At 43.7% G+C, this 24,980-nt stretch overlaps 1 protein-coding gene across 2 annotated transcripts in view; it reads right to left on the bottom strand.

Annotated features, from left to right (window-relative positions):
• LRRC7 (leucine rich repeat containing 7) overlaps window positions 1-24,980 on the bottom strand; it is a 439,503-nt gene that overhangs the window by 280,417 nt on the left and 134,106 nt on the right. For both annotated transcript variants that reach the window (XM_038744743.1, XM_038744744.1), the window contains exon 6: window positions 12,273-12,329. In XM_038744743.1, coding sequence (XP_038600671.1) covers window positions 12,273-12,329 — 57 coding nt within the window. The remainder of the gene's footprint in view (window positions 1-12,272; window positions 12,330-24,980) is intronic.

Below are 24,980 nucleotides of genomic sequence, written 5' to 3'. Positions count from 1 at the left end.
TGCCCCTTCTAGCTAACAGAATGAGGTAAACGGTTTTTTAAATCGGCAGATTGGTGGCCTAAGGCAGAGCTTTACCACAAGAAAACCTCTTAAATTCCAAAGGAGTAATTTTCTTACTTGTGAGTTCCTTCAATACTCGCAACCTCCAGTAGCACTTATGTACATATCTTAAATATTCTACTAGTTCCTCTCATCTCCACTTTACTGTCTCCTCCACTTGACTGCATGTTCCTTGAGAGCAGGGATTGTGTCTACTAATTCCATTGAGCTCTCTCAGGCGCTTAGTACAGTGCTCTGCATCTAGTATATATGCTCATATACTAGTGATGGATTGATTACTAGCTTCTACAATTCTGTTTCAGGGAAGAGTTGCTCCAAGACCCATCACAAGTGCACTGCGAAGTCTTCACTAAAACAAAGGGACTGAGAGTATAACAACATATTTCTTTTGCCTGAAAGGTGCCTGCTTCACATCTCACCAGTGAGGAAGAACTGTCGGGCCCAGAATTGGGCTCATCTTTCTCAACTGGTAGCCGAGAAGCAGAGAAGCAGCATGGATTAGTGGCAAGAGCACGGGCTTGAGAATTAGAGGTCATGAGTTCTAATCCTGGCTCCGCCACTTGTCACCTGTGTGACTTTGGGGCAGTCATTTAACTTCTCTGTGCCTCAGTTGCCTCATCTGTAAAATGGGGATTAAGACTATGAGCTCCATGTGGGACAATCTGATTACCTTGTATCTACCCCAGTGCTTAGAACAGTGCTTGGTACATAGTAAGCACTTATCAAATACCATTATTATTATTAAATAGAGAACATCTAGCAAGTGTGATCACCCAAACCACTGAACTCCCCTTTCACTGGAGGTTCTTGCAGCTTCTTTTTTTGTTTTTTTTTTGAGGCATTGATCCTGACATTTTTAAGGAGCAGCTTGCTTTCCACCCAGTTTTTGCTTGTGGGCAGAGAATGTGTCTTCTAACCGTGTCGCACTGTACTCTTCCAAGCATTTAGTACGGTGCTCTGCACATAGCAAGCGCTCAATAAACATCATCAGCTATGATGCTCTCATAAACCAAAATGTTTCAATATTGATATATTTACAATTTGGCCCTTAACATTTCTATTGCTCTACATAATTTCTTTTCCAGAAAGTTAACAAGTGGAGGTGAAATGCAAAATGGAAGGAGACTATATCGTCACACCATTTCCCTGAAATCCAGACTATGTCTGATCTGATGGCATTGTCTCTAACTCAGTGCTTAACACAGTGCTTGGCATGTAAGCGCTGAAAAACACCACTATTATAATTATTGTTATTATTAATATTATTATTATTATTATTACTACTACTACATGGTGGGTGCCGCCAGCAACTTAGGGCCTTAGGAGTTTTCAATTCTTTTATTGTTTTCCTATAGAAGGAAGATGCCTAAATGAAAACAGAAGGATCTGGCTATAATTGGGTTTAGAGAACTAAAAAGCAAAACAAGCAAAATAGAAAGACATCCTAGTGAACGGTGCAGGACACAGCCAGTCTAGAGGCAGGGTCCCTGGCAGCCTGAAACTGTTTCGGGAGCTTCTTCTCACGGTCAGGAGGGCTTCCATATCAGGAAACCTAGAACTGAAGTTTGGAAGCTCTCCCCAACTCCTAGTAGGCTCTATAAAGTTTTTTTATTCAGTCCTGATTTCCTCTCCCTGCCAGAACCTTCTGATAATAATAATAATGATAGTAATAATAATATTTGTTGAGCGCTTAACTCTGTGCCAAGCACTTGTACTAAGCTCTGGGGGCTATACAAGAAGATCCAGTAGGACAGAATCTCTGACCCACCTGGAGCTCCTAGTTTATGGGGGAAGGAGAACAGGTATTGAATTCCCATTTTGCAGATGAAGAACCTGAGGCCCTGAGAAGTAAAGTTCATTCATTCATTCAGTCGTATTTATTGAGCGCTTACTGTGTGCAGAGCACTGTACTAAGCACTTGGGAAGTACAAGTTGGCACATATAGAGACGGTCCCAACCCAACAGTGGGCTCACAGTCTAGAAGGGGGAGACAGAGAACAAAACAAAACATATTAACAAAATAAAATAAATAGAATATGTACAAATAAAATAGAGTAATAGATATGTACAAACATATATACATATATACAGGTGCTGTGGGGAGGGGAAGGAGATAAGGCGGGGGGGATGGAGAGGGGAAGGAGGGGGAGAGGAAGGAGGGGGCTCAGTGACTTGTCCAAGGTCACACAGCAAGCAAAGTGGCAGAGCCAGGATTAGAACCTAGGTCTTCTGACACCCAGGCCTGAGCTCTTTCTACTAGGCCAGACTGCTTCCCCTTGTAGGGTCTCCCACTCTGACTCCGCCATTGAGTTCCACAACCTTGTATGAACTGTCCTCTCCCAAGTGCTTAGTACAGTGCTCTGCACATAGTAAGCGCTCAACAAATACGACTGAATGAATGAATGAATTACCTGGTGGTGAGGCTTGTGTTTCCTACAGCATTTCCCAGATCCAATCCTTCCTCCCACCCAAACAGCTACTACCCTGCTCTCATCATATCACAGCTACCTTCTGCATGAGCCTCCATGTCTTCCCACCTCCAACCTCTCTTCACTCCAATCTATATTACACACTGCTGCCCTGATCATTTTCTCCAAGCGACCCTCGGTCCACATCTCTCCTCTTCCAAACCCCCTCTAGACGGTGCACTCATTGTGGGCAGGGAATGTGTCTTTTCATTGTTCTGCTGTACTCCCCCAAGCACTTAGCACAGTGCTCTGCCCACAGAAGGGCTAATTGACTCCACTGGTTTTCCGTGACTTTTCACTTTAAACAAACACTTCACCACTGGAAGGGTCTCCACCATTTGGCATCAACTCACTCTTTTGGTTCCTCCTAAGCCAATCTTTCGGCTCTTGACACAGTTCCCCCCACCTCCACCACACCATTTTCCCTTGATCTCCAAATCTGACAGACCACAGATCCCCCCACATGCAAAACTCTCTCAGAATTCCAACTGCTCCAATTAGCCTTTCCAGATTAATTTTTCAGCACACCAAACTGTGTGTACCCTCCAGCCTACTCTGGCACTTATGAACTCATTTATACTCATCCATAGCAGGCATACGTACATATTCAGTTGCTTTCTCAACTGTACAATAATTGCTTTGGACTTCTGTAGTTGTAAACATTTTTATGCTTCTCTTTCCTATTGGGGGTAAACTCCTTGTAGGTAGGGAACATGTTGTATTCTCAAGAACTTAGTACACAATGTACTACAGTGAGTAAGAGTAAAGAATAATACTAGTAAATACTACTACTAAGGGTACTGGGATGGGGCGGGGGGGAAGCACAAACCCTGCAGAACAAATACGATTGAATGAATGAATGAATGAAAACCACAGGGTACCTCTGCCACCTTCCCGCGTGCCCTAGGCTTGGCATTTCCCTGGAATTGAAATAGTGGCAGCTTTCAGCCTCTCCAGATTTTCCATGTTTGGGAAGCTTTGACTGTGCCTGGATTCTCAATGACCTGGGTGGAAGGAGCCTAAGGCCCCTAGAAGTCCCCGTGTTTACTGCATTTTTACGTTGTCTTTTGTGTTGTTTTGTATTTACAATATTTCAACATCCCCACTATGTGTTGTTAAATCTTGTCCCACCTTATTTTTAGATTCTGAGCCCCTGGAGGGCCAGGGATAGTGTCTCTTTCCTTTTTCCCTGTGCTTACTATAGTGCTTTGCACACTATAAGCCTTAATAAACACTGTTGCCGTGAGCTCGTTGTGGGCAGGGAATTCATCTACCAACTCTGTTGTACTGAACTCTCCCAAGCACTTAGTACAGTGTTCTGCACAAAGTAACCTATGAAATACACCAGTCAAGTAGCAGTCAATACTGCATCCCTAAAATTAGTACACATGATCCCTTCCCTCAAGCAACTTGCAATCTAGTATCAATCAATGGTATTTATTGAGCACTTACTATGCGCAGAGAGTACAATATAACAGAACTGGCAGATACATTCCCTGCCCACAAGAAGCTTACAGTACAGAGAGGGAGACAGACAACTGATACAAATAAATTACAGATATGTACATAAGTGCAGTGGGGCTGATGATGAGGTGAATAAAGTTTACAAATCCAAGTGCAAGGGTGTTGCAGAAGAGAGAGGAAGTAGAGTGACTGAGGGCTTATTAGGGCAAGGCCTCTTAGAGGAGATATGATTTTAGGAGGACTTTGAAGGTGGGGAGAGTGACAGCATGGCCTAATGACAAGAGCACAGGCTTGGAAGTCAGAGGATGTGGGTTCTAATCCTGCCTCTGTCACCTGTCTGCTGTGTGACCTTGGGCAAATCACTTAACTTTTCTGTGCCTCAGTTACCTCATCTGTAAAATGGGGATTAAGACTGTGTCCAACATGATTACCTTGTATCTACCCTAATGCTTAGAACAGGGCTTGGCACATAGAAAGTGCTGAACAAATACTATTATTATTATTATATGTTGGCTCTAAAGGGGGAAGGAGTTCCAGGTCAGTGGAAGGGCATGGGCAAGGAGTTGGTCGAGAGATGGACAAGATCAACACATTATGCAATAGACACATACGTTAACTAAAATTTACTGCTTCCACGTAGGCCAAGAGATGTCTGGCAACCCCAAAAGTGTCGCCTAAGGCTGGTTTTTTCTCCATATCCCCTGATGGGTCACAGTTGTAAGGAAAAAGGCCTGGTGTGCAGAGATTGCATCTACCGACTTTGTTGTACTGAATGTTCTTAAATGCTTAGTATGCAGCTCTGCACCCAGTAAGCACTCAATGGAGAAGCAGCGTGGCTCAGTGGAAAGAGCCCGGGCTTTGGAGTCAGAGGTCAGGGGTTCAAATCCTGGCTCCACCAACTGTCAGCTGTGTGACTTTGGGCAAGTCATTTAACTTCTCTGTGCCTCAGTTATCTCATCTGTAAAATGGGGATTAAGACTGTGAGCCCCCGTGGGACAACCTCATCACCTTGTAACTTCCCCAGCGCTTAGAACAGTGTTTTTCACATAGTAAGCACTTAATAAATGCCCTTATTATTACTATAAATACCACTGAAAAAATGATAACAAAAAACGAAACAACCTCCAAAGGCAGCAAGTCATAGTTTATAGCCTTTCCACCTGGAATTTTCCTCCCACAAAACCTCAGGGTTTTTATAATAAATTACCATGGATAAACTTTACTCAGTACAAACCTTTTTAACAGAAAAAGGCTGAATATATTGCAGCAATAAAATGGAACAATAAAATCCAACAATAAATTGGAAATGATTTATGTATGCCCAAAGGATAATTTTTAAAAATCAATTAAAATATGCATCATATTTGCAACAGGTGATAGCACAAGTCTGAAAAAGCAGGAAGGATCTAAGCAAATTCACCCTGCTGCTTACTGGCTGGGCCACTCTCCCTTTGATTTCAGCCTGCCCCCAAAGTGATTGATAATCAATCAATCATATTTATTGAGCACTTACTGTGTGCAGGGCACTATGCTAAGCACTTGGGAGAATACAATATAGCAGAGTTGGTAGACATGTTCTCTGCCCAGGACGAGATTACAGTCTAGAAGGGGAGACAGACATTAATATAAATAAATAAATCCCAGAAATACACATAAGTGCTGTGGGGCTAAGGGAGGGTGGAAATACAAGTTTGAGTGACACAGAAGGGGAGGGAGAAGAGGAAATGAGGGTGGGCTTAGGGAAGGCCTCTTGGAGGAGATGTGCCTTCAGTAAGCCTTTGAAGGTGGGGAAAGGGATCGTCTGTTAGATATGAAGAGGCAGGGAATTCCAGGCCAGAGGCGGGATGTGGGCAAGAGGTTGGTGTTGAGCTAGACGAGATCGAAGGACAGTCAGCAGACTGGTACTAGAGGAGCAAAGTTTGCAGGCTGGGCCATAGTAGGAAAGCAGAGTTAAAGTTAGGAGAGGGTAAGGTGACTGAGTGCTTTAAAGTTGACAGGAGTTTCTGTTTGATGCGGAGGTGGATGGGCAACCACTGGAGGTTCTTGAGGAGTGGGAAACTTGGACTGAATGTTTTTGTAGAAAAATGATCCAGGCAGTGGAGGGAAGAACGGAGTGGGGAGAGACAGGAGGCTTAGGAGGTCAGCAAGGAAGATGATTCAGTAATGGAGGCGGGAAAGGATAAGTGCTTGGACTAACATGGTAGCAGGTTGGATGGAGAGAAAAGCGTGGATTTTAGTGATGTTGTGAAGGTTGAATCACCAGGATTTAGTGACAGGCTGAATATGTGGGTTGAATGAGGTTTCAGGCTTGTAAGACAGTAAGGACAGTGGTGCTGTCTACAGTGATGGGAAAGTCAAGGAGAGGACACAGGGTTTGGAAGGGAAGATAAAGAGTTCTGTTTTGGACTTATTAAGTTTGCAGTGTCAGCAGGACATGAATAAGTGGCACCCTTAAGCAAGCGCTTAAAAATGCAGTGCTCTAATTTCACCAAAATGCATCTTTCTTCCTCAAGCTTTGTTGGGGGTTAGGGTTTTTTTGCTGCCTAGTTCACTTACTATGGTATTGATACCTATCTACTTGTTTTGTCTTGTTGTCTGTCTCCCCCTTCTAGACTGTGAGCCTGTTGTTGGGTAGGGACCGTCTCTATAAGTTGCCAATTTGTACTTCCCAAGTGCTTAGTACAGTGCTCTGCACACAGTAAGCGCTCAATAAATACAATTGAAATGAAAAAAAAAAGAAAGTGACATCCATGTAGAGATGTCTTGAAGGCAGGAGGAAATGCGAGACTGCAGAGAAGAAGAAGAGATCAGGGCTGGAGATGGAAATCTAGTACAGTGCTAGGCACACAGCAACTGCTCAGTTAAAAACATTGATCGATCGATGATTGATGGATTTATTATCTGTTCCTTTGACTAAAAGTGTGCAAGAGATTCTTTCTCCTAGACATTCAACCTCATCAATGCAGGCTCCCTCCCGACAGTGTCAATTTTAAACCAAAGGACAATTCTACTCGTGGCTGATTTTCTCTTACTGATTACAAAAATGGGAAAATAAAAACAAGTTCTGCTTCTTGAAAAATCAATATTTTTCCAAAATACATTTCCCAACCTGAAAGAGTAGTATCTCTCCAGTCAAATCAGGGAAGTAACACTCAATGGCACTCAATTTGCTTACTCATTATTATGAAGGTTGTTAAGGGTTTACTGTGTGCCAAGCACTGTTCTAAGCACTGGGTACATGCAAGTTAATCAGGTTGGACACAGTCTCTGTCCCACATGGGGCTCGCAGTCTTAATCCCCATTTTACAGATGAGGTAACAGAGGTCCAAAGAAGTGAAGTGACTTCCCAAAGTCACATAGCAGACAATTGAGCCCAGGTCTTAGACAAGCAGCGCGGTGTAGTGGATAGAACACGGGCCTGAGTGTCAGGAGGTCATGGGTTCTAATCCTGGCTCTGCCACTTGTCTGCCGTGTGACCTTGGGCAAGTCACTTAACTTCTCTGTGCCTCAGTGCCCTCATCTTTAAAATGGGGATTGAGACTGTGAGCCCCAAGTGGGACAGGGACTGTGTCCAACCCGATTTGCTTGTGTTCACCTCAGTGCTTAGTCACAGTGCCTGGCACATGGTAAGCAATTAACAGATACCACAATTATTATTATTATTATTAGGTCCTACTGACTTCCAGGACTGTGCTCTAACCACTAAGCCATACTTGTAAATAATGATCCTAACCAAAGGGACTGAATTATAATACAAAACCAGAGGCACTGTACAGAGACCATATAAATAGAATATGGGATGAAAACAGAATGACCTCAGTATTAAAATCATACCAAATGAAAACAGATGCATGGGATAAAATCAATATGAGCATTCAGGTTTGAGAAAAGTACCATACAGAAAGATAAAAGGTCTAGGCAGTGTGAGAACAAAAGCATTGACAGAAATGATATGCAAGTATCTTCCAAAAAGAAGCACTGTGTAGAAATCATTCTTTTCACACAGGGGAGGATGGTTCTGCAGGACATTTAAGTTATAGCAAGTTTGCCTTAGTGCCTGTGGGTTATTTTAAAAGGAACACACATTTCAAAACGTTTCTTCAATCTGCCTGGGGGACAGAAGCTTTTATGTAGTCTATATCACCTAATATTTGTGCATTTGTGAAAGAAGAGCAGGAAGATATGTGGGTTTGGAATGGGGAGGAGAAACAAAGAATAAAAGAAGCATTAAATTACTGAGTTGGTGGTACTGCAACCTTTCCACAGCACCACTGAGGAGATCAGAAGTGGGCTCCTAAATAGCTATTACAGTTCTGAAATTTCTTTTCACAAAGCTGTATTGATTTCCTTGCTTTTCATGGGATATCAAAAGCAGAATAAAGAACAGAAGAAAACTAGCAAATCTGACTAGCATAACAGTGGTCTGTACTGGTGAAATGTTGGACCAAGAGGTTTAGACTAAGAGGTGCTGTACATAAAGTAAACTACCTTATGAATATAGACATCAGATAATCTGGAGAAAGAAGTGTCTGATCTCTGCACTTCCACATTCAACAGGACAAAATGTCTATTGTTCCCCAGGACTACAATACACTTATATGAAGAGAATTCATTTTTTGCTAAACCTTTAATTCTTTATGGGATGTTACTGACAATCTGTAAGAAAACACCAAAGCCCACAGCCACCCCAACAAAAATTCAGAAGAAAACATTCATATTTCAATACACAGTCCCAGTGTAAAATAATTATAGCTAACAGTCTTAGGCTGGATCTCTAGCTGGTGTCCACCAGGCAATATTTCGTGTAGATAATGTTTCAGATGACATAGATACTTTCCATTCGCTTCATAAAGCAATTTACTACCATACATCAAACAGTGACAAAGACTGCACCAAAACCACACTCCGTTTGGAAGCAATTCACTCTCGGAACAATAATTGTCCAGCCCCAAAGGAGAGCTGTTTATATTGTTTCATGGCCCGTATTCTGCCAACACAATCTACTTCCTGGCAGGAGACATTATTCTAGTTCTCATACTGAAATCACTTGACTTTGAATTGCACAGAAATGTTACATTGCCCAGACATACTCTGAAAGCCACATAATAATAATAATAATAATAGTAATAATAATAATAACAATAATACTCTCCCCCACTTCAAAGTCTTAATGAAGGCACATCTTCTCCCAGAGGCTTTTCCTAAGTCCCTCTTTCCTCTTCTCCCACTCCCTTCTGCATCAATCAATCAATCAATCAATCATATTTATTGAGCACTTACTGTGTGCAGAGCACTGCACTAAGCGCTTGGGAAGTACAAGTTGGCAACATATAGAGACAGTCCCCACCCAACAGTGAGCTCACAGTCTAGAAGGGGGAGACAGAGAACAAAACCAAACATATTAACAAAATAAAATAAATGGAATAGATATGTCCAAGTAAAATAAATAGAGTAATAAATATGTACAAACATATATACATATATACAGGTGCTGTGGGGAAGGGACGTAGGTAAGATGAGGGGATGGGTGGGCAAGGGGGAGAGGAAGGAAGGGGCTCAGTCTGGGAAGGCCTCCTGGAGGACGTGAGCTCTCAATAGGGCCTTGAAGGGAGGAAGAGAGCTAGCTTGGCGGATGGGCAGAGGGAGGGCATTCCAGGCCCGGGGGAGGACGTGGGCCGGGGGTCGACGGCAGGACAGGCGAGAATGAGGCACAGTGAGGAGATAAGCGGCAGAGGAGCAGAGGGTGCGGGCTGGGCTGCAGAAGGAGAGAAGGGAGGTGAGGTAGGAGGGGGCGAGGTGATGGACAGCCTTGAAGCCCAGGGTGAGGAGTTTCTGCCTGATGCGCAGATTGACTGGTAGCCACTGGAGATTTTTAAGGAGGGGAGGAACATGCCCAGAGCGTTTCTGCACAAAGACAATCCGGGCAGCAGTATGAAGTCTGGATTGAAGTGGGGAGAGACACGAGGATGGGAGATCAGAGAGAAGGCTGATGCAGTAGCCCAGACGGGATAGGATGAGAGCTTGAACGAGCAGGGTAGTGGTTTGGATGGAGAGGAAAGGGCGGATCTTGGCAATGTTGCGGAGCTGAGACCGGCAGGTTTTGGTGACGGCTTGGATGTGTGTGAGGGGTGAATGAGAGAGCGGAGTCGAGGATGACACCTAGTTTGCAGACTTGTGAGACGGGAAGAATGGTAGTGCCGTCAACAGTGAATAATAATGGCATTTGTTAAGCATTTACTATGTGCAAAGCACTGTTCTAAGTGCTGGGGAGGATACAAGGGGATCTGGTTGTCCCACTTGGGGCTCACAGTCTTAATCCCCATTTTACAGATGAGGGAACTTAGGCACAGACAAGTTAAGTGACTTGCCCTAAGTCACACAGCTGACAATTGACGGAGCCGGGATTTGAACCCATGACCTCTGACTCCAAAGCCCGTGCTCTTTTCAATGAGCCACACTGCTTCTCCCTGACTTGTTCCCTTTGTTCATTCCCCCTCCCAGCCCCACAGCACGTATGTATATATATGCAATTTATTTATTTGTACTAATATCTGTCTCCCCTCCTCTAGACTGTAAGCTCATTTTAGGCAGGGATTGTAAACGTGGCTTCATGGAAAGCGCAGGGGCTTGGGAGTCAGAAGATGCGGGTTCTAATCCTGACTCCTCCACTTGTCTGCTGTGTGACCTTGGGTAAACCTCTTTTTCTCTGTGCATCAGTGACCTCATCTGTAAAATGGGGATTAAGCCTGTGAGCACCCCCGTGGGATAATTTGCTTACCTTGTATCTACCCCAGAGTGCTTGGCACATAGTAAACGCTTAACAAATACCATCATTATTATTATTATTACTACACTCTCCCAAGTGATTAGTACAGTGCTCTGCATACGGTAAGCACTCAATAAAAACTACTGAATGAATAATAATAATAACTATAATAATAATATTTGTTAAACACTTACTACGTGTCAAGCACTGCTCTAAGAGCTGGGGAAGATACAAGCTAATCAGGTTGTACACAGTAGTCCCTGTCCCTCACGGGGATCACAGTCTTAATCCCCATTTTACAGATGAGGGAACTGACGCACAGAGAAGTAAAGTAACTTGCCCAAAGTCCCACAGCAGAGAAGTGGCAGAGCCAGGAGTAGATCCTTCTGATTCCCAGGTCTATGCTATATCCACTAGGCCATGCTATTTGAAAACATTTAATTTCCCAGCTGGTGAAAATGGAACAATCTTTAATTTTTCATATTTGTTACGCGTTTACTACGTGTCAAACACTGTTGTAAGTGCTGGGGTAGATACAAGTTTACATGTTAATTGGGTTGACAGTACCTGTCCTGTATGGGGCTCACAGTTTAAGTAGGTGGGCGAACAGGAGAACTGAGGCACAGCGAAGTTAAGTGACTTGCCCAGGTTCCCACAATGATCTTAAGCAGAAGCCTTCTTTGCTTTCAGGAAATCGACTAAATGAAAGAAAACCCACCTGGTTTCAGCCTCACAGAAAACCAACCTCTAAGGTACAGCTAACATCCGCAGCCCCAGTAATTACGTAGCTTAAATGTTTGTAAACATTTTAAAATTGGAAACGTTAAATATAAACCTGATTAAAACCTGCTTTTTTCTTTTTGGAGAACGGAATTCTTCTACCCCCACGAGAAATCATTTTTGAAGCTCACAAAATCTACGTTTTCTTAGGCGCCATAGAACCAAATCCTCTCTGTATGTCTAGACTGAAGAAGTGACAAACAGCCCAAGACTCCAAAAATCATTCTTCTTTTACAAAAGCTCTGTAATGATCCGTTAAAACCCAAGGTCATGAAAGATGAGAAAAGTATAATACCAAACATTTTCTCAATATCCTATTTGGTCCCAAAACCAAGTAACCATTGATTTGCCAAAGATTTTAACTGTTTCAGAAAATTTGTGAATTTTCTTTCTCTGAGCAATCAGCCACTGTGGTCCACATATTAATAGTGGATTCCCCTGTCTTGTGTCTCTAGCTTCATGTAGCACGAGAGCCAGACACTAGTTCCATTTTATATGTATATCCACTTTGCAATCCTGTGTTCATAATCACACTTTTTTCGAAGGCAGAACAAATTTTTATTTTCCCTTTATCTCACGCATATGCCATGCTTCTTCAGAGACCAAGTAAGAAAACCTCCAGGAAGGCTCACTGAACAACGATGTCTAAACCCAAGGAGCAATAGATAAATAATACCTCGACCCAGCATTTGAAATCCGTAGATCAAAATTTAGGTAAAATGCTTATCACTTACTTTGGTAGAGATTTCAAGTGGTTTTCTCTTAACTCCAAGATCCGCAATTTCACAAGTCTGTGGAAATGGATGGAAAATATTTCTTAATCTAGCCACAGAGAAAAATCAGATACACTGCATACAACGGGGGGTAGGTATATGGGATTTGTCACAAGGCAATTTGAGCAGCTCAAAAATACCAATGGATTCAAAGATCGGATGAGCTCTTGGGGGAGAGATCCACATTAGGGAACGAGAGGTGAAAGTTAGGGAAATAAAGGAAAGTGTTATTCATTCAATTGTACTTACTGAGCGCTTACTGTGTGCAAAACAAAGTAAGAACTTGGGCCAGTACAATACAACAGATGCATTCCCTGCCCACAGTGACCTCACAGGCTAGGGGGGAGACAAAATTAATATAAATAAATAATAAATAAATTACAGATATACACAGGCCTAGTGGATAAAGCATGGGCCTGGGAGTAAGAAGGTCTTGGGTTCTAATCCCAGCTCTGCCACTTGTCTGCTTTGTGATCTTGGGCAAGTCACTTCACTTATCTGTGCCTCAGTTACCTCACCTGTAAACTGGGGATTGAGACCGTGAGCCCTATGTGGGACAGGAACTGTGTCCAACCTGACTTATTTGTATCCACCCCAGCCCTTAGTACAGTGCCAGGCACATAGTAAGCACTTAACAAATGCCATAATAATAATTATTATTATTGTTATTATGATTATTATTATATGTGCTGTGGGGATGGGAGGGAGGATGAATGATGTTATGAATGCATGTCTGGACGGACTTGGTCCTGCGCAGACATCACACAGTTCCCTCCGGCCAATCTCGGAGTCAGATATTGTGGCCACTGAATAACTCAGGATTAGTCTTTATGATGGTCTTCAGAAAAGTATTTGGAGATAACTGCTTCTACTGGACAAACATCAGGGCCAGGGACCAAAACCTACAGCCACTCAGGACCAGGGTCTGGAAATACTGCTCTGCATATGCCTGTTCTCTTCTCTCTCTGTCAACCAACACACCCATCCCCAGCATCGCACCATCAACTCACCCTGATTCCTGGGCTCAATCCTCCCTGGGGCCCTGCCCCAATTCCCTGTCTAGAGGCAGCCTAGAACGGTCTTCCTGTTTCCAGGCCCTCCCTTCTCCAGGCCATACTTCATTCTGTCACCTGGGTCACTTTTCTAGAACGTCTAGAACATCTCCCCATTCCTCAAATCCCCAAGTGGCTACCTTCTTTTAAAATGGTACCTTTTAAACATTTACTATGTGTCCAATACTGTTCTCAGCCCTGGGATAAATACAAATCAATCAGGTTGTACACAGTCCCTGTCCCACATGGGGCTCACAGTCTAATTGTGAGAAGCAGCGTGGTTCAGTGGAAAGAGCATGGGCTTAGGAGTCAGAGGTCACGGGTTCAAATCCTGGCTCCGCCACTTGTCAGCTGTGTGACTTCGGGTAAGTCGCTTCACTTCTCTGTGCCTCAGTTACCTCATCTTGAAAATGGGGGTTAAGACTGTGAGCCCCATGTTGGACAACCTGATCACCTTGTATCCTCCCCAGCGCTTAGAACAGTGCTTTGCACATAGTAAGCGCTTAACAAATGCTATCATTATCATTAATTAAAAGGGAGAACTGGAATTTACAGGTGAGGAAACTCTAGGCCCGGAGAAGTGAAGTGATTTGCCCAAGGTCGCACAACAGGCAAGTAAGTGGTGGAGCTGGGATTAGAACCCAGGTCCTTTGGCTCCCAGGCCCATGATCTTTCCACTGGACCATGCTGCCACCTTCTCCCCAACCAGCAGAAACTTCTGATCATAGGCAGTAAGGAGCTGAGTCAACTCTCTATCTCTTCTATTCATCCCTTTTCTTCTCTCATTGCTCCTCAGCCTGCACTCTTGGTTCCTCTCAAGCTAACAAATTCACTAGGCCTCATTCATTCATTCAATTGTATTTATTGCGCGCTTACTGGATGCAGAGCACTGTATTAAGCTCATTCTCATCTCTCCTGCTGCTGACCTCTTGCTCACATTCTCCTCCCTGCCTGGAACACTTCCCTCCTTCACGATTGTCAGACCACTGCTTTCCCCATCTTCAAAGTTCTTATGAAATCATATCTCCTCCAGAAGGCTTTCCCCACCTCCCCACCTTGTATCCTTAGTTGCCCACACTATCACACCACCTAAGCCCTTAAATACTCACCACACTTGACCTGTTCCCCTTTATAAGATATACACTTATCACTCTTGGCTTCAAGGCTGTCCATCACCTCACCCCCTCCTACCTCACCTCCCTTCTCTCCTTCTACAGCCCAGCCCGCACCCTCCGCTCCTCGGCTGCTAACCTCCTCACTGGGCCTCGTTCTTGCCTGTCTCGCCATCGACTCCCGGCCCACGTCCTCCCCCTGGCCTGGGATGCCCTCCCTCCGCACATTTGCCAAGCTAGCTCTCTTCCTCCCTTCAAAGCCTTACAGAGAGCTCAACTCCTCCAGGAGGCCTTCCTAGACTGAGCCCTCTTTTTCCTCTCCTTCTCCCCATCCTCCCAACCCTCCCCACAGCACTTGTATACATATTTGTACAGATTTATTACTCTATTTCACTTGTACATACTTACTATTCTATTTATTTTGTTAATGATGTGCACATAGCTTTAATTCTATTTGCTCTGATGATTTTGACACCTGTCTACACGTTTTGTTTTGTTGTCTGTCTCCCGCTTCTAGACTGTGAGCCCGTTGTTGGGTAGGGACCATCTCTATACGTTGCCGACTTGTACTTCCCAAGCACTTAGTACAGTGTTTGATTTAATCAGGTTGCAGTGTTGCCTTTTGAGTGACACATGTGAATATGGACCCTGGAAAAGTTATTCATGCCCCCACTTGATGGATTCATTTTAGGCTGGGTAGGGAGGCTTGAAGGCAAACTAGTTAGACTCTTGATTTGAGGCCCCAAAAGAAGAGGATAGAGTATAAAACAAGATCCATACCCTTAAGTGTTTTAATCAATTATTTATCGAGTGCTTACAATATGCAGAGCACTGTACTGAGTACTTGGGAGAGTTCAGTACAGTGGAATTTAGCAGACACGTTCCCCGCCCAAAACAAATACAGTCTAGAGTCAACAGTCTATTCTAAACCCGTTTCTCTCCTCTCCCCTCTGTCTGTATCGGCTGCTATCCAGCTTTCGTTTTACCTGCTTCTGACTCTTCTAGACTGTGAGCCCGCTGTTGGGTAGGGACCATCTCTATATGTTGCCAACTTGTACTTCCCAAGTGCTTAGTACAATGCTCTGCACACAGTAAGCGCTCAGTAAATACGATTGAATGAATGAATGAACAGTAAGTGCTCAATAAATACGATTGAATGCATGAATGATGATATTTATTAAGCATTTACTATGTACCAAGCACTGTGTTATGTGGTGGGGTAGATATAGGATAATGAGATAAGAAACATTCTCTGCCCCATACGGAACTCACAGCCTAAGAGGTAGAAGAAGTGGTATCTTAGCCCCATTTATAGATGAGGAAACTGAGCTGTGGAGCAGAAAGAGCATGCGTCTGGAAGCCAGAAGGACCTGGGTTCTAATCCTGGCTATGCCAATTCATTCATTCATTCATTCAATCGTATTTATTGAGCGCTTACTGTGTGCAGAGCACTGTACTAATCCCTTGGGAAGTACAAGTTGGCAACATATAGAGACGGTCCCTACACAACATCAGGCTCACAGTCTAGAAGGAAGATACAGACAACAAAACAAAACATGTGGACAAGTGTCAAGTTGTCAGAACAAATAGAATTAAGGCTAAATGCACATCATTAACAAAATAAATAGAATAGTAAATATGCACAGGTAAAAGAGAGTAATAAATCTGTACGAACATATTTACAGGTGGTGTGAGGAGGCGAAGGAGGTAGGGTGGGGGGGATGGGGAGGAGGACAGGAAAAAGGGGGCTTAGTCTGGGAAGGCCTCTTGGAGGAGGTGAGCTCTCTGTAGGGCTTTGAAGGGAGGAAGAGAGCTAGCTTGGCGGATGTGTGGAGGGAGGGGATTGAGTTATTGGTCAAGTCACTTCACTTCTCTGGGCCTTACATTCTTCAAGTGTAAAATGGGGATCCCCTTTCTCCCTTCTACTTAGACCGTGAGTCCCACGCGGGACAGGGACTCTGTCCGACCTAATTAACTTGTACCAGCACCAAGAACAGTGTTTGACACGTAGTAAGCACTTAAGAAATACCGTAATCAATCAATCAACCCAAAGTCACACTGCTGACATACACGAGAAGCAGCGTGGCTCAGTGGAAAGAGCACAGGCTTGGGAGTCAGAGGTCATGGGTTCTAATCCCGACTCTGTCACATTTCTGCTGTGTGACCTTGGGCAAGTCACTTAACTTCTCTGAGCCTCCGTTATCTCACCTGTAAAATGGGGATTAAGACTGTGAGCCCCATGTGGGAAAACCTGATCACCTTATATCCCCCTCAGCACTTAGAACAGTGCTTCACACATAGTAGGCGCTTAACAAATGCCATCATTATTATTATGTCAGAGCTGGGAGTAGAACCTATGTATCCAGTTTTCCAGTCCCTTGCTCATACCCCCTATCATAATCTTTTTTTCTTCCTCCTCTTTATAATTCATATTTGTCTATTCCTCCCTTCCCACTGATAAACTGTAGGCGCCTTGATGGAAGGGATCTTTACACCAATTTCTACTGTACTAGCCCAAGCATTAATACAGTGCTCTCAGTCTACTAATCAATCAATTTTATTTATTAAGAGTTTACTGTGTGCGAAGCACTGTACTAAGGGCTTGGGCAAAGTTTACTACATCAGAGTTGGTAGGCATGTTTACTACCACAAGAATCTTACAGTATAGAAAGGGAGACAGAAATTAAAATAAATTACGGCACTGGGGTAGATACAAGATAATCAGGTTGTCCCATGTGGGGCTCACGGTCTTAATCCCCATTTTACAGATGAGGTAACTGAGGAACAGAGAAGTGAAGTGCTTAGAACAGTGCTTCAGCACTTAGAACAGTGCTTTGCACATAGTAAGTGCTTAATAAGTGCCATTATTATCATTATTATTGTTGTTGTTATCGTTATTATCATTATTATTATTATTATAAGTGACTTGCCCAAAGTCACACAGCAGACAAGTGGCAGAGACGGGATTAGAATCGACGACCTCTAACTACCAAGCCTGTGCTTTTCCCACTAAACCATGCCTGTGTCGCTGAGGATGGGGTGTATAGCAAATGCTTAGAGGGTACAGATTCAAGTGCATAGGCGACATAGAAGGGAGAGGGAGTTTGGGAAAAGAGGTCTAAGATGGAGAAGACCTCTTGGAGGGTGATGTAATTTTAGTAAAGCTTTGAAGGTGGGAAAAGTGGTGGTCGGTCTTATATGAAAGGGGAGGAAGTTTCAGGCCTTAGGGAGGATGCGGGCCAAGATGGATGAGACTGAGGTACACTGAGTAGGTTGGCATTAGAGCAGCAAAGTGTGCAGGTTGTAGTAAAAAATCAGTGAGGTAAGGTAGGAGAGCTGATTGAGTGCTTTAAAGTCAATCATCATCATCATCAATCGTATTTATTGAGCGCTTACTGTGTGCAGAGCACTGTACTAAGCCCTTGGGAAGTACAAGTTGGCAACATATAGAGACAGTCCCTACCCAGCAGTATCTGTTTGATGCGGAGGTAGATGGGCAACTGCTGGAGATTTTTGAAGAGTGGAGAGATACGGACTAAAGGATGAAGTATGGACTGGTGGGGAGAGAGAGAAAATGCAGCATGGCCTTGTGGATAGCCTGAGCCTGGGAATCAAGGGACCCAGGTTCTAATCCTGGCTCTGCCGCCTGCCTACTGTGCGACCTTGGCAAAGTCACTAGAGCTCCCAGAGAGGAAGAAGGCATTCCTGACCATCCTATCCCAAACCTGAATGCAGAAAAAATGCCCAGCCTCAGGGGATGGATGGCTAAGGTGTATGTCGGCTACCCAGAGAGCAGTGTGGACTCCTGATGACAAATAGGTTTGATTATTCAACAGCCTGCCTCATGTCTCAGACAATGACTCCACAGGGAATGGAGTAGGTTTTTTCAGAGATTTCATTAAGAGCATGGTTAGAATTTTCAACAGAGAAGCGCACGCTCTGGATAACATCACCTACTGTGGTACACGGCCACAGAATGCAAGATTTTTTTCCAAAGGAACTTTGTAATTCTGATCATTGAGAGCTAGAAAAACTAGTTTTGATTTTAAAAACTCAAACCAATTAAGCAGTGGCATCAATCAAGGAGTGCTTACTGTGTGCAGAGGACTATATTGAGTACTTCTACGTAATATTAGGGGAAACAATCTCTTATTGACAATTCTAGCTAACGGTTAACTCTTTTGGATCAGAATTGCACTGGCATTTTATTCCACCGGCATTTTATTCCACCTTCAGGACTACTTTCAGCGGTCTCAATGGGATAGTTTTTCAATATAATGAACTTTCATTCACTGTAGCTCTCTGCTTGGAGGTTTAGAATGTGGAGAACTGTCCGTAATCTTCATCTTTGCTTCATAGGACCCACTGAGGATTGAGAATGCACACTGCTATAAACGTTTAATGCTTTCGCGCTCGGCTTTGGGCCTCCCCAGATATTGGTCTTGTGGAAAGTGCATGACATTTGGAGTTGGGAAATTTAGGTTTTGATTCCAGGTCTGCACTGTAACTTTAAGCAAGACTGTCTCTGACAATGCACCATGTAGTTGACGAGAAGCCCACACCACAGAAGGAGTTTGGGACTGTTTTCTGTGTGACTCTGGGCAAGTCACTTCACTTCAGTGCCTCAGTTTCCTCATCTGTAAAATGGGGATTAGCAGTGTGAGCCCCATGTGAGACAGGGACTGTGCCCAACCCAATTCACTTGTATCCACCCCAGTACTTAGTACTGCGCTTGACATACTGTAGGCACTTAACAAATACTAAAATTATTATCATTAAATCATTCAGTACCTCTGGAGCTCAGTTTCCTCATCTGTAAAATCAATTAATCAGTAGTATTTGTTGACCGCTTAATCTGTGCAGAGTACTGTACCAAGGACTTGGGAGAGTACAATGCAACAGAGTCGGTAGATATGTTTCCTGCCCAAAGTGATTTTATAGTCTAGAAGGGGAGATAGATATGAATATAATTTATAAAATAAAATTTATAGATATTTACTATATAAATCTATACCTATAAATCTGTATCTATAAATCTAAAGATATATCTACAGATATATAAATCTATATATCTATTTACTATAGTGCTTTGGAGCTAAGGGTGAGGCCAATACCAAATACCAAACTGTGGAGGTCCCTCAAGGTTCAGTTCTGGGTCCCGTTCTATTCTCCATCTACACCCTCTCCCTTGGAGAACTCATTTGCTCTCATCGCTTCCACTACCACTTCTTTGCAGATGATACCAAATCTACATCTCCAGCCCTGATCTCTCTCCGTCTTTCCTGTCTCACATCCCCTCCTGCCTTCAAGTCATCTCTTCTTGGGATGTCTTCCAGTCACCTCTAACTTAACATGTCCAAAACAGAGCTCCTTATCTTCCCACCCTAACCCGGTCCTCCCCCTGACTTTCCCATCACTGAAGATGGCACTACCACCCTATCTATCTCACAAATCCATATCCTTGGCATTATCCTTGACTCATCTCTTTCATTCAACCCACATAGTCAATATGTCACCAAATCCTATCAGTACTACCTTCATATCACAGCTAAAATCTGCCCTTTCCTCTCCATCTAAACTGCTACCACATAAATACAATCACTCAACCTATCCCACCTGGATTACTGCATCAGCCTCCTTGCTGACTCCCAGCCTCCTTTCTTTCCCCACTCCACTCCATTCTTCACTCTGCTGCCAGGGTCATTTCTTTACAAAAACGTTCAGGGAATGTCACTCCCATCCTCAAAAAACTCCAGTGGTTGCCCATCCACCTCTGTATCAAATAAAAACTCTTCACCACTGGCTTTAAAGCACTCCATTACTTGCCCCCTCCTACCTCACCTCACTTCTCTCCTTCTACAACCCAGCCCACCCACACATTTCACTCCTCTAGTGCTCACCTTCTCACCGTGCCCTGATCTCACCTATCTCACCTTAGCCCCACATCCTGCCTCTGGCCTGGAACGCCTTCCCTCTTCAAAACTGCCAGACAATTACTCTCCCCCTTTTCAAAGCCTTACTGAAAGCACATCTCCTCCAAGAGGGCTTCCCAGACTAAGCCCCACTTTTCCTCACCTCTCACACCCTCCTGCATCACCCTTACTCGCTCCCTTTCCCCTATCCCAGCCCCACAGCACTTATGTATGTATCTATAATTTTATTGATTTGTACTGCTGTCTGCCTCCCTCACTGTAGACTGCAAACTCATTGTGAGCAGGGAATGTTACTGTTTATTGTTGTGCTGTACTTTGCCAAGTGCTTAGTACAGACCTCTGCACCCAGTAAGTGCTCAATAAATATGATTGAATGAATGAAAATGCTCAAACAGTACAGATCCAACTGCACAGAAGATGCAAAAGGGAGAGGAAGCTGGGGAAATGAGGGTTTGATTGGGGATGATATCTTGGAGGAGATATGACCTTAATAAGACTTTGAAGGTGGGGAGAGTGATGTTGTGGCATGTATGAAGGGAAAGAGAGTTCCAGGACAGAGGGAGGACATGAAAAAGGGGGTGAGTTAGATGAGATCAGAGCACAGTAAGCATTCTGGTGCTAGGGGAGCAAAGTGTGTGGGCTTGAGTGTAATAAATCAGTGAGGTGCCGTAGGAGGGGATGAGCCAATTGAATGCTTCAAAGGTGTTGGTGAGAGGTTTCTGTTTGATGTGGAGGTAGATGGGCAACCACTGGAGGTTCTTGAGGAATGGAGAGACATGAATTGAACATTTTTGTAGAAAAATGATCCAGGTGGCAGAGTAAAGTATGGACTGGAGTGGGGAGAGACAGGAGGCAGCAAGATCAGTGAGGAGGCAGATAGATGCAGTGGTCCAGGTGGGATAGGATAAGTGTTTTAATCAGCATAGTGGCAATTTGGATGAGAGGAAAGGATGGATTTTAGTGAGGTCGTGTAGGTGGAAATGGCAGGATTTGGTGACAGGGTGAATATGTGGGTTGAATGAGGGAAATGATTTGTGGATGCCAAGGGTATGGGCTTGTGAGATACAGAGGGTAATGGTATTGTCTACAGTGATGGGAAAGTCAGGAGGAAGGCAGGGAAGATACGGAGTTCTGTTTTGTAAAATGGGTATTAGATACCTACTCCCTTATCTTGTGAGTCCTTCCTCACTTTTTTCCACCCCTACTCTGATCTTCTGGAAATTCAATATCCAAATGGATGTTACTTCTTTGCTGACCTTCCTGCTGCCCCTTCCCCTTACTACTCAACTCCACCAACTTCCTGTTCCACCCCACCTCACCCACTCGGCAATTAAAGCAAGAGGCTGATCTCATCATTTAAAATCATTGTACAATTTCTAATCTCATCAAATCTGGAATTCCTCTTTCCAACCGTAACCACCTCACTCGTCAAAGGAAGATGATTGGTCAAGAAGGATTAGGATGGAGTAGAAGCCATTACTTGGATTTTAGCAAGGAGGAGGTCATCAGTGACCTTGAAGAGGGTGGTTTCCATGGAGAGAAGGGTTTCCCGTCTCACTCAACCTACAGTGAACTCTGCTATATCGACCCCGTTTCTCTGAAGTCATCATTCCCCATTTGGTTTCCTTACTCAACCTATATGCATAAATCTGTGTCCTCAACTCTGCTCTCTCCATTGAATTCAACTCCCTCACTCCCCTATCCCTCCACTGATCTCATATCACCAACCCTCAGCCCTGGATCACCTCTAGAAGCAGCGTGGCCTAGTGGACAGAGCACGGACCTGAGGTCAGAAGGTCACGAGTTCTAATTCTGGCTCCACCACTTGTCTATTGTGTGACCTTGCGCAAGTCACTTAACTTCTCTGTGTCTCAGATCCCTCATTTGTAAAATGGGGATTAAGACTGTAGACAATAGTACAATGCTCTGTGCATAGTAAGCACTCAAAAAATAAAATTGAATGAATGACTGTGGGTTCTATGTGGGGCAGGGACTGTGTCCAATCCGATTATCTTGTATCTACCCCAGTGCTTAGAACAGTGCCTGGCACTTAGTAAGCACTTAACGAATGCCATAATTACCGTTATTACTACTACTATTATTATTCCACAGGTTGCTTCCTCTGACCTTTTGCAGGAGTCGTGAAGCACTATTGGTGGAAATCCAGACATCAGGCCAACCTCCTCCATATTAAGCTCAACATCTGTTACTACTCTGCCCTCTCTTCCTCCCAGCACCAGTACTTCCCCATCCTTATTGATTTTCATGTCCATTCACCTGTGATGTTTCAAACTTTTAACTCCCTCCTCAAACTCTGTCACCCTACCTCCCCCATCTCTTGCCCCTAATGACCCTTGCCACCTATTACATTGAAAAAAATGAAACCATCAGGTGTGATCACCCCAAAATCTCCCCTCACCTCTCTAGTCCCACTCTCCTCCTGTCCCCTCTTCAACTCTCATCCTTCACAGTAGTACTACAAGAGATGTGCCTCTTCTTAAAAATCTTCTCCCTTTCACCTGGGCACTTTGAATTTCACCCCACCCCCACAGTACTCATGCACATATGCGTCTGTAATTAATTAATTCATTCAATCGTATTTATTGAGTGCTTACTGTGTGCAGAGCACTGTACTAAGCGCTTGGGAAGTACAAATCAGAAACATATAGAGATGGTCCCTACCCAACAACGGGCTCACAGTCTAGAAGGGGGAGACAGACAACAAAACAAAACAATCTGTAATCTGTTTTAAACGACTGTCTTCCCTCTAATCTTCAAGCTCAATATGGGCATGGATCATATCTACTTACTCTAATAATAGTAGTAATAATAATACTGGTATTTTTTCAGTGCTTACTATGTATCAAGTACTGCATTTAGCACTGATGTGGATATAAGCAAATCGAGTTGGACAGAGTTCTTGTCCCGGGTGGGGGACTCACAGTCTCAATCCCCATTTTACAGATAAAGTAACTGAGGCACAGAGCAGTGAAGTGACTTGCCCAAGGTCACACAGCAGACAAGTGGTGGAGCCAGCACTGGAGCCCATAACCTTCTGACTCTCAGGCCTGTGCTCTATCCACTTTGCCATGCTGCTTCTCTCCCAAGCTCTTAGTACAGTGCTCTGCACACAGTAAGTGCTAAATGAACACCTTTGATTGATGACTTAGGGTGTCTACAAATCTGATTATTTAAATCTACCCTCCAGTGATTGATGCAGTGCTTGGCTTATAATAATAAGGACTTAATAATAAGGGCTTAATAACTCCTGCAATCATTTAGGTCTTTGAAATCTTTACATTGAATTTGTATCACTTAATCAATCAATAGTATTTACTGACTGCTTACTGTCTGCAGAACACTGAAGGCTCACCTCCTCCAGTAGGCCTTCCCAGACTAAGCCCCCCTTTTCCTCTGCTCCCCCTCCCCTTCCCTTTGCCCCAACTCTCTCCCTTTGCTCTACCCCCCTCCCTTCCCCACAGCACTTGTGTACATAGGTAGTACATATTTATAACTCTATTTATTTATATTAATGATGTGTATATATCTATAATTCTGTTTATATTGATGGTATTGATGTCTGTTTACTTGTTTTGATGTCTGTCTCCCCCCCTCTAGACTGTAAGCCCACTGTGGGCAGGGATTGTCTCTGTTGCTGAATTGAACTTTCCAAGCACTTAGTACAGTGCTCTGCACACAGTAAGGGCTCAATAAATATGATTGAATGAATGAATGTAGTCAGTGCTTGAGACAATACAGTACAATAAAGTGGGTGCACACAATTCCTGTCTATGAGGAACCTACAGTCTAGAGTGGGAGACAGACATTAAAATATATTTTACAGGGGGATAATGACAGAGTATAAGGATCTGCATGGGCAAGGTCCTGGGAGTCAAAAGACATGGGTACTAATTCCGACTTCTCCACGTATCTGCTAAATAACCTTAGGCAAGTCTCTTAAACTTCTCTGTGCCTCAGAATACCCCTCTGTAAAATGATGATTAAGACTGTGAGCCCCATGGGGGACATGGACTGTGTCCAACCTGATTAGCTTGAATGCATCCCAACACTTTAAATGATGTCTGGCATATAGTAAGCACTTAAATACCATTAAAAAACCAAAAAAAAACCCAAAACTGTACATAAGTGCATTAGAGTTGGGGGTTGGGTGAGTATCACAGTGATTAAGGGGTACACACCCAAGAGGGAAACTTTCCTTAGGTCCACCTGGAAGTTCTGAAAGTTTCATTCCTTGGTGCAACAGATAATTCTACGCTCTGAACTCTTCCTTTCTTTCAGTGTTCATCTATGTGGAACTTTCATCCTTCCTCCCTATCTCCACAAGAGCAGAGAGCATGCCTTTTTTTTGTATTCACTCTCCTACGCCCCTTACACAGTACTCTGTAGAAGAGGCACTCAATCAATTTGCCTTTTGAGGATGATTGATGATTTAGAGAAGCAGCGTGCTCAGTGGAAAGAGCAGGGGCTTGGGAGTCAGAGGTCATGTGAGCCCGCTGTTGGGTAGGGACTGTCTCTATATATTGCAAACTTGTACTTCCCAAGCGCTTAGTA

This window comes from Tachyglossus aculeatus, chromosome 4 (assembly GCF_015852505.1).
Source record: "Tachyglossus aculeatus isolate mTacAcu1 chromosome 4, mTacAcu1.pri, whole genome shotgun sequence".
Lineage (NCBI taxonomy): Eukaryota > Metazoa > Chordata > Mammalia > Monotremata > Tachyglossidae > Tachyglossus > Tachyglossus aculeatus.
The sequence above is the reverse complement of the archived record's forward strand: the minus strand, read 5'-3'. Positions and strand labels throughout refer to the sequence as shown.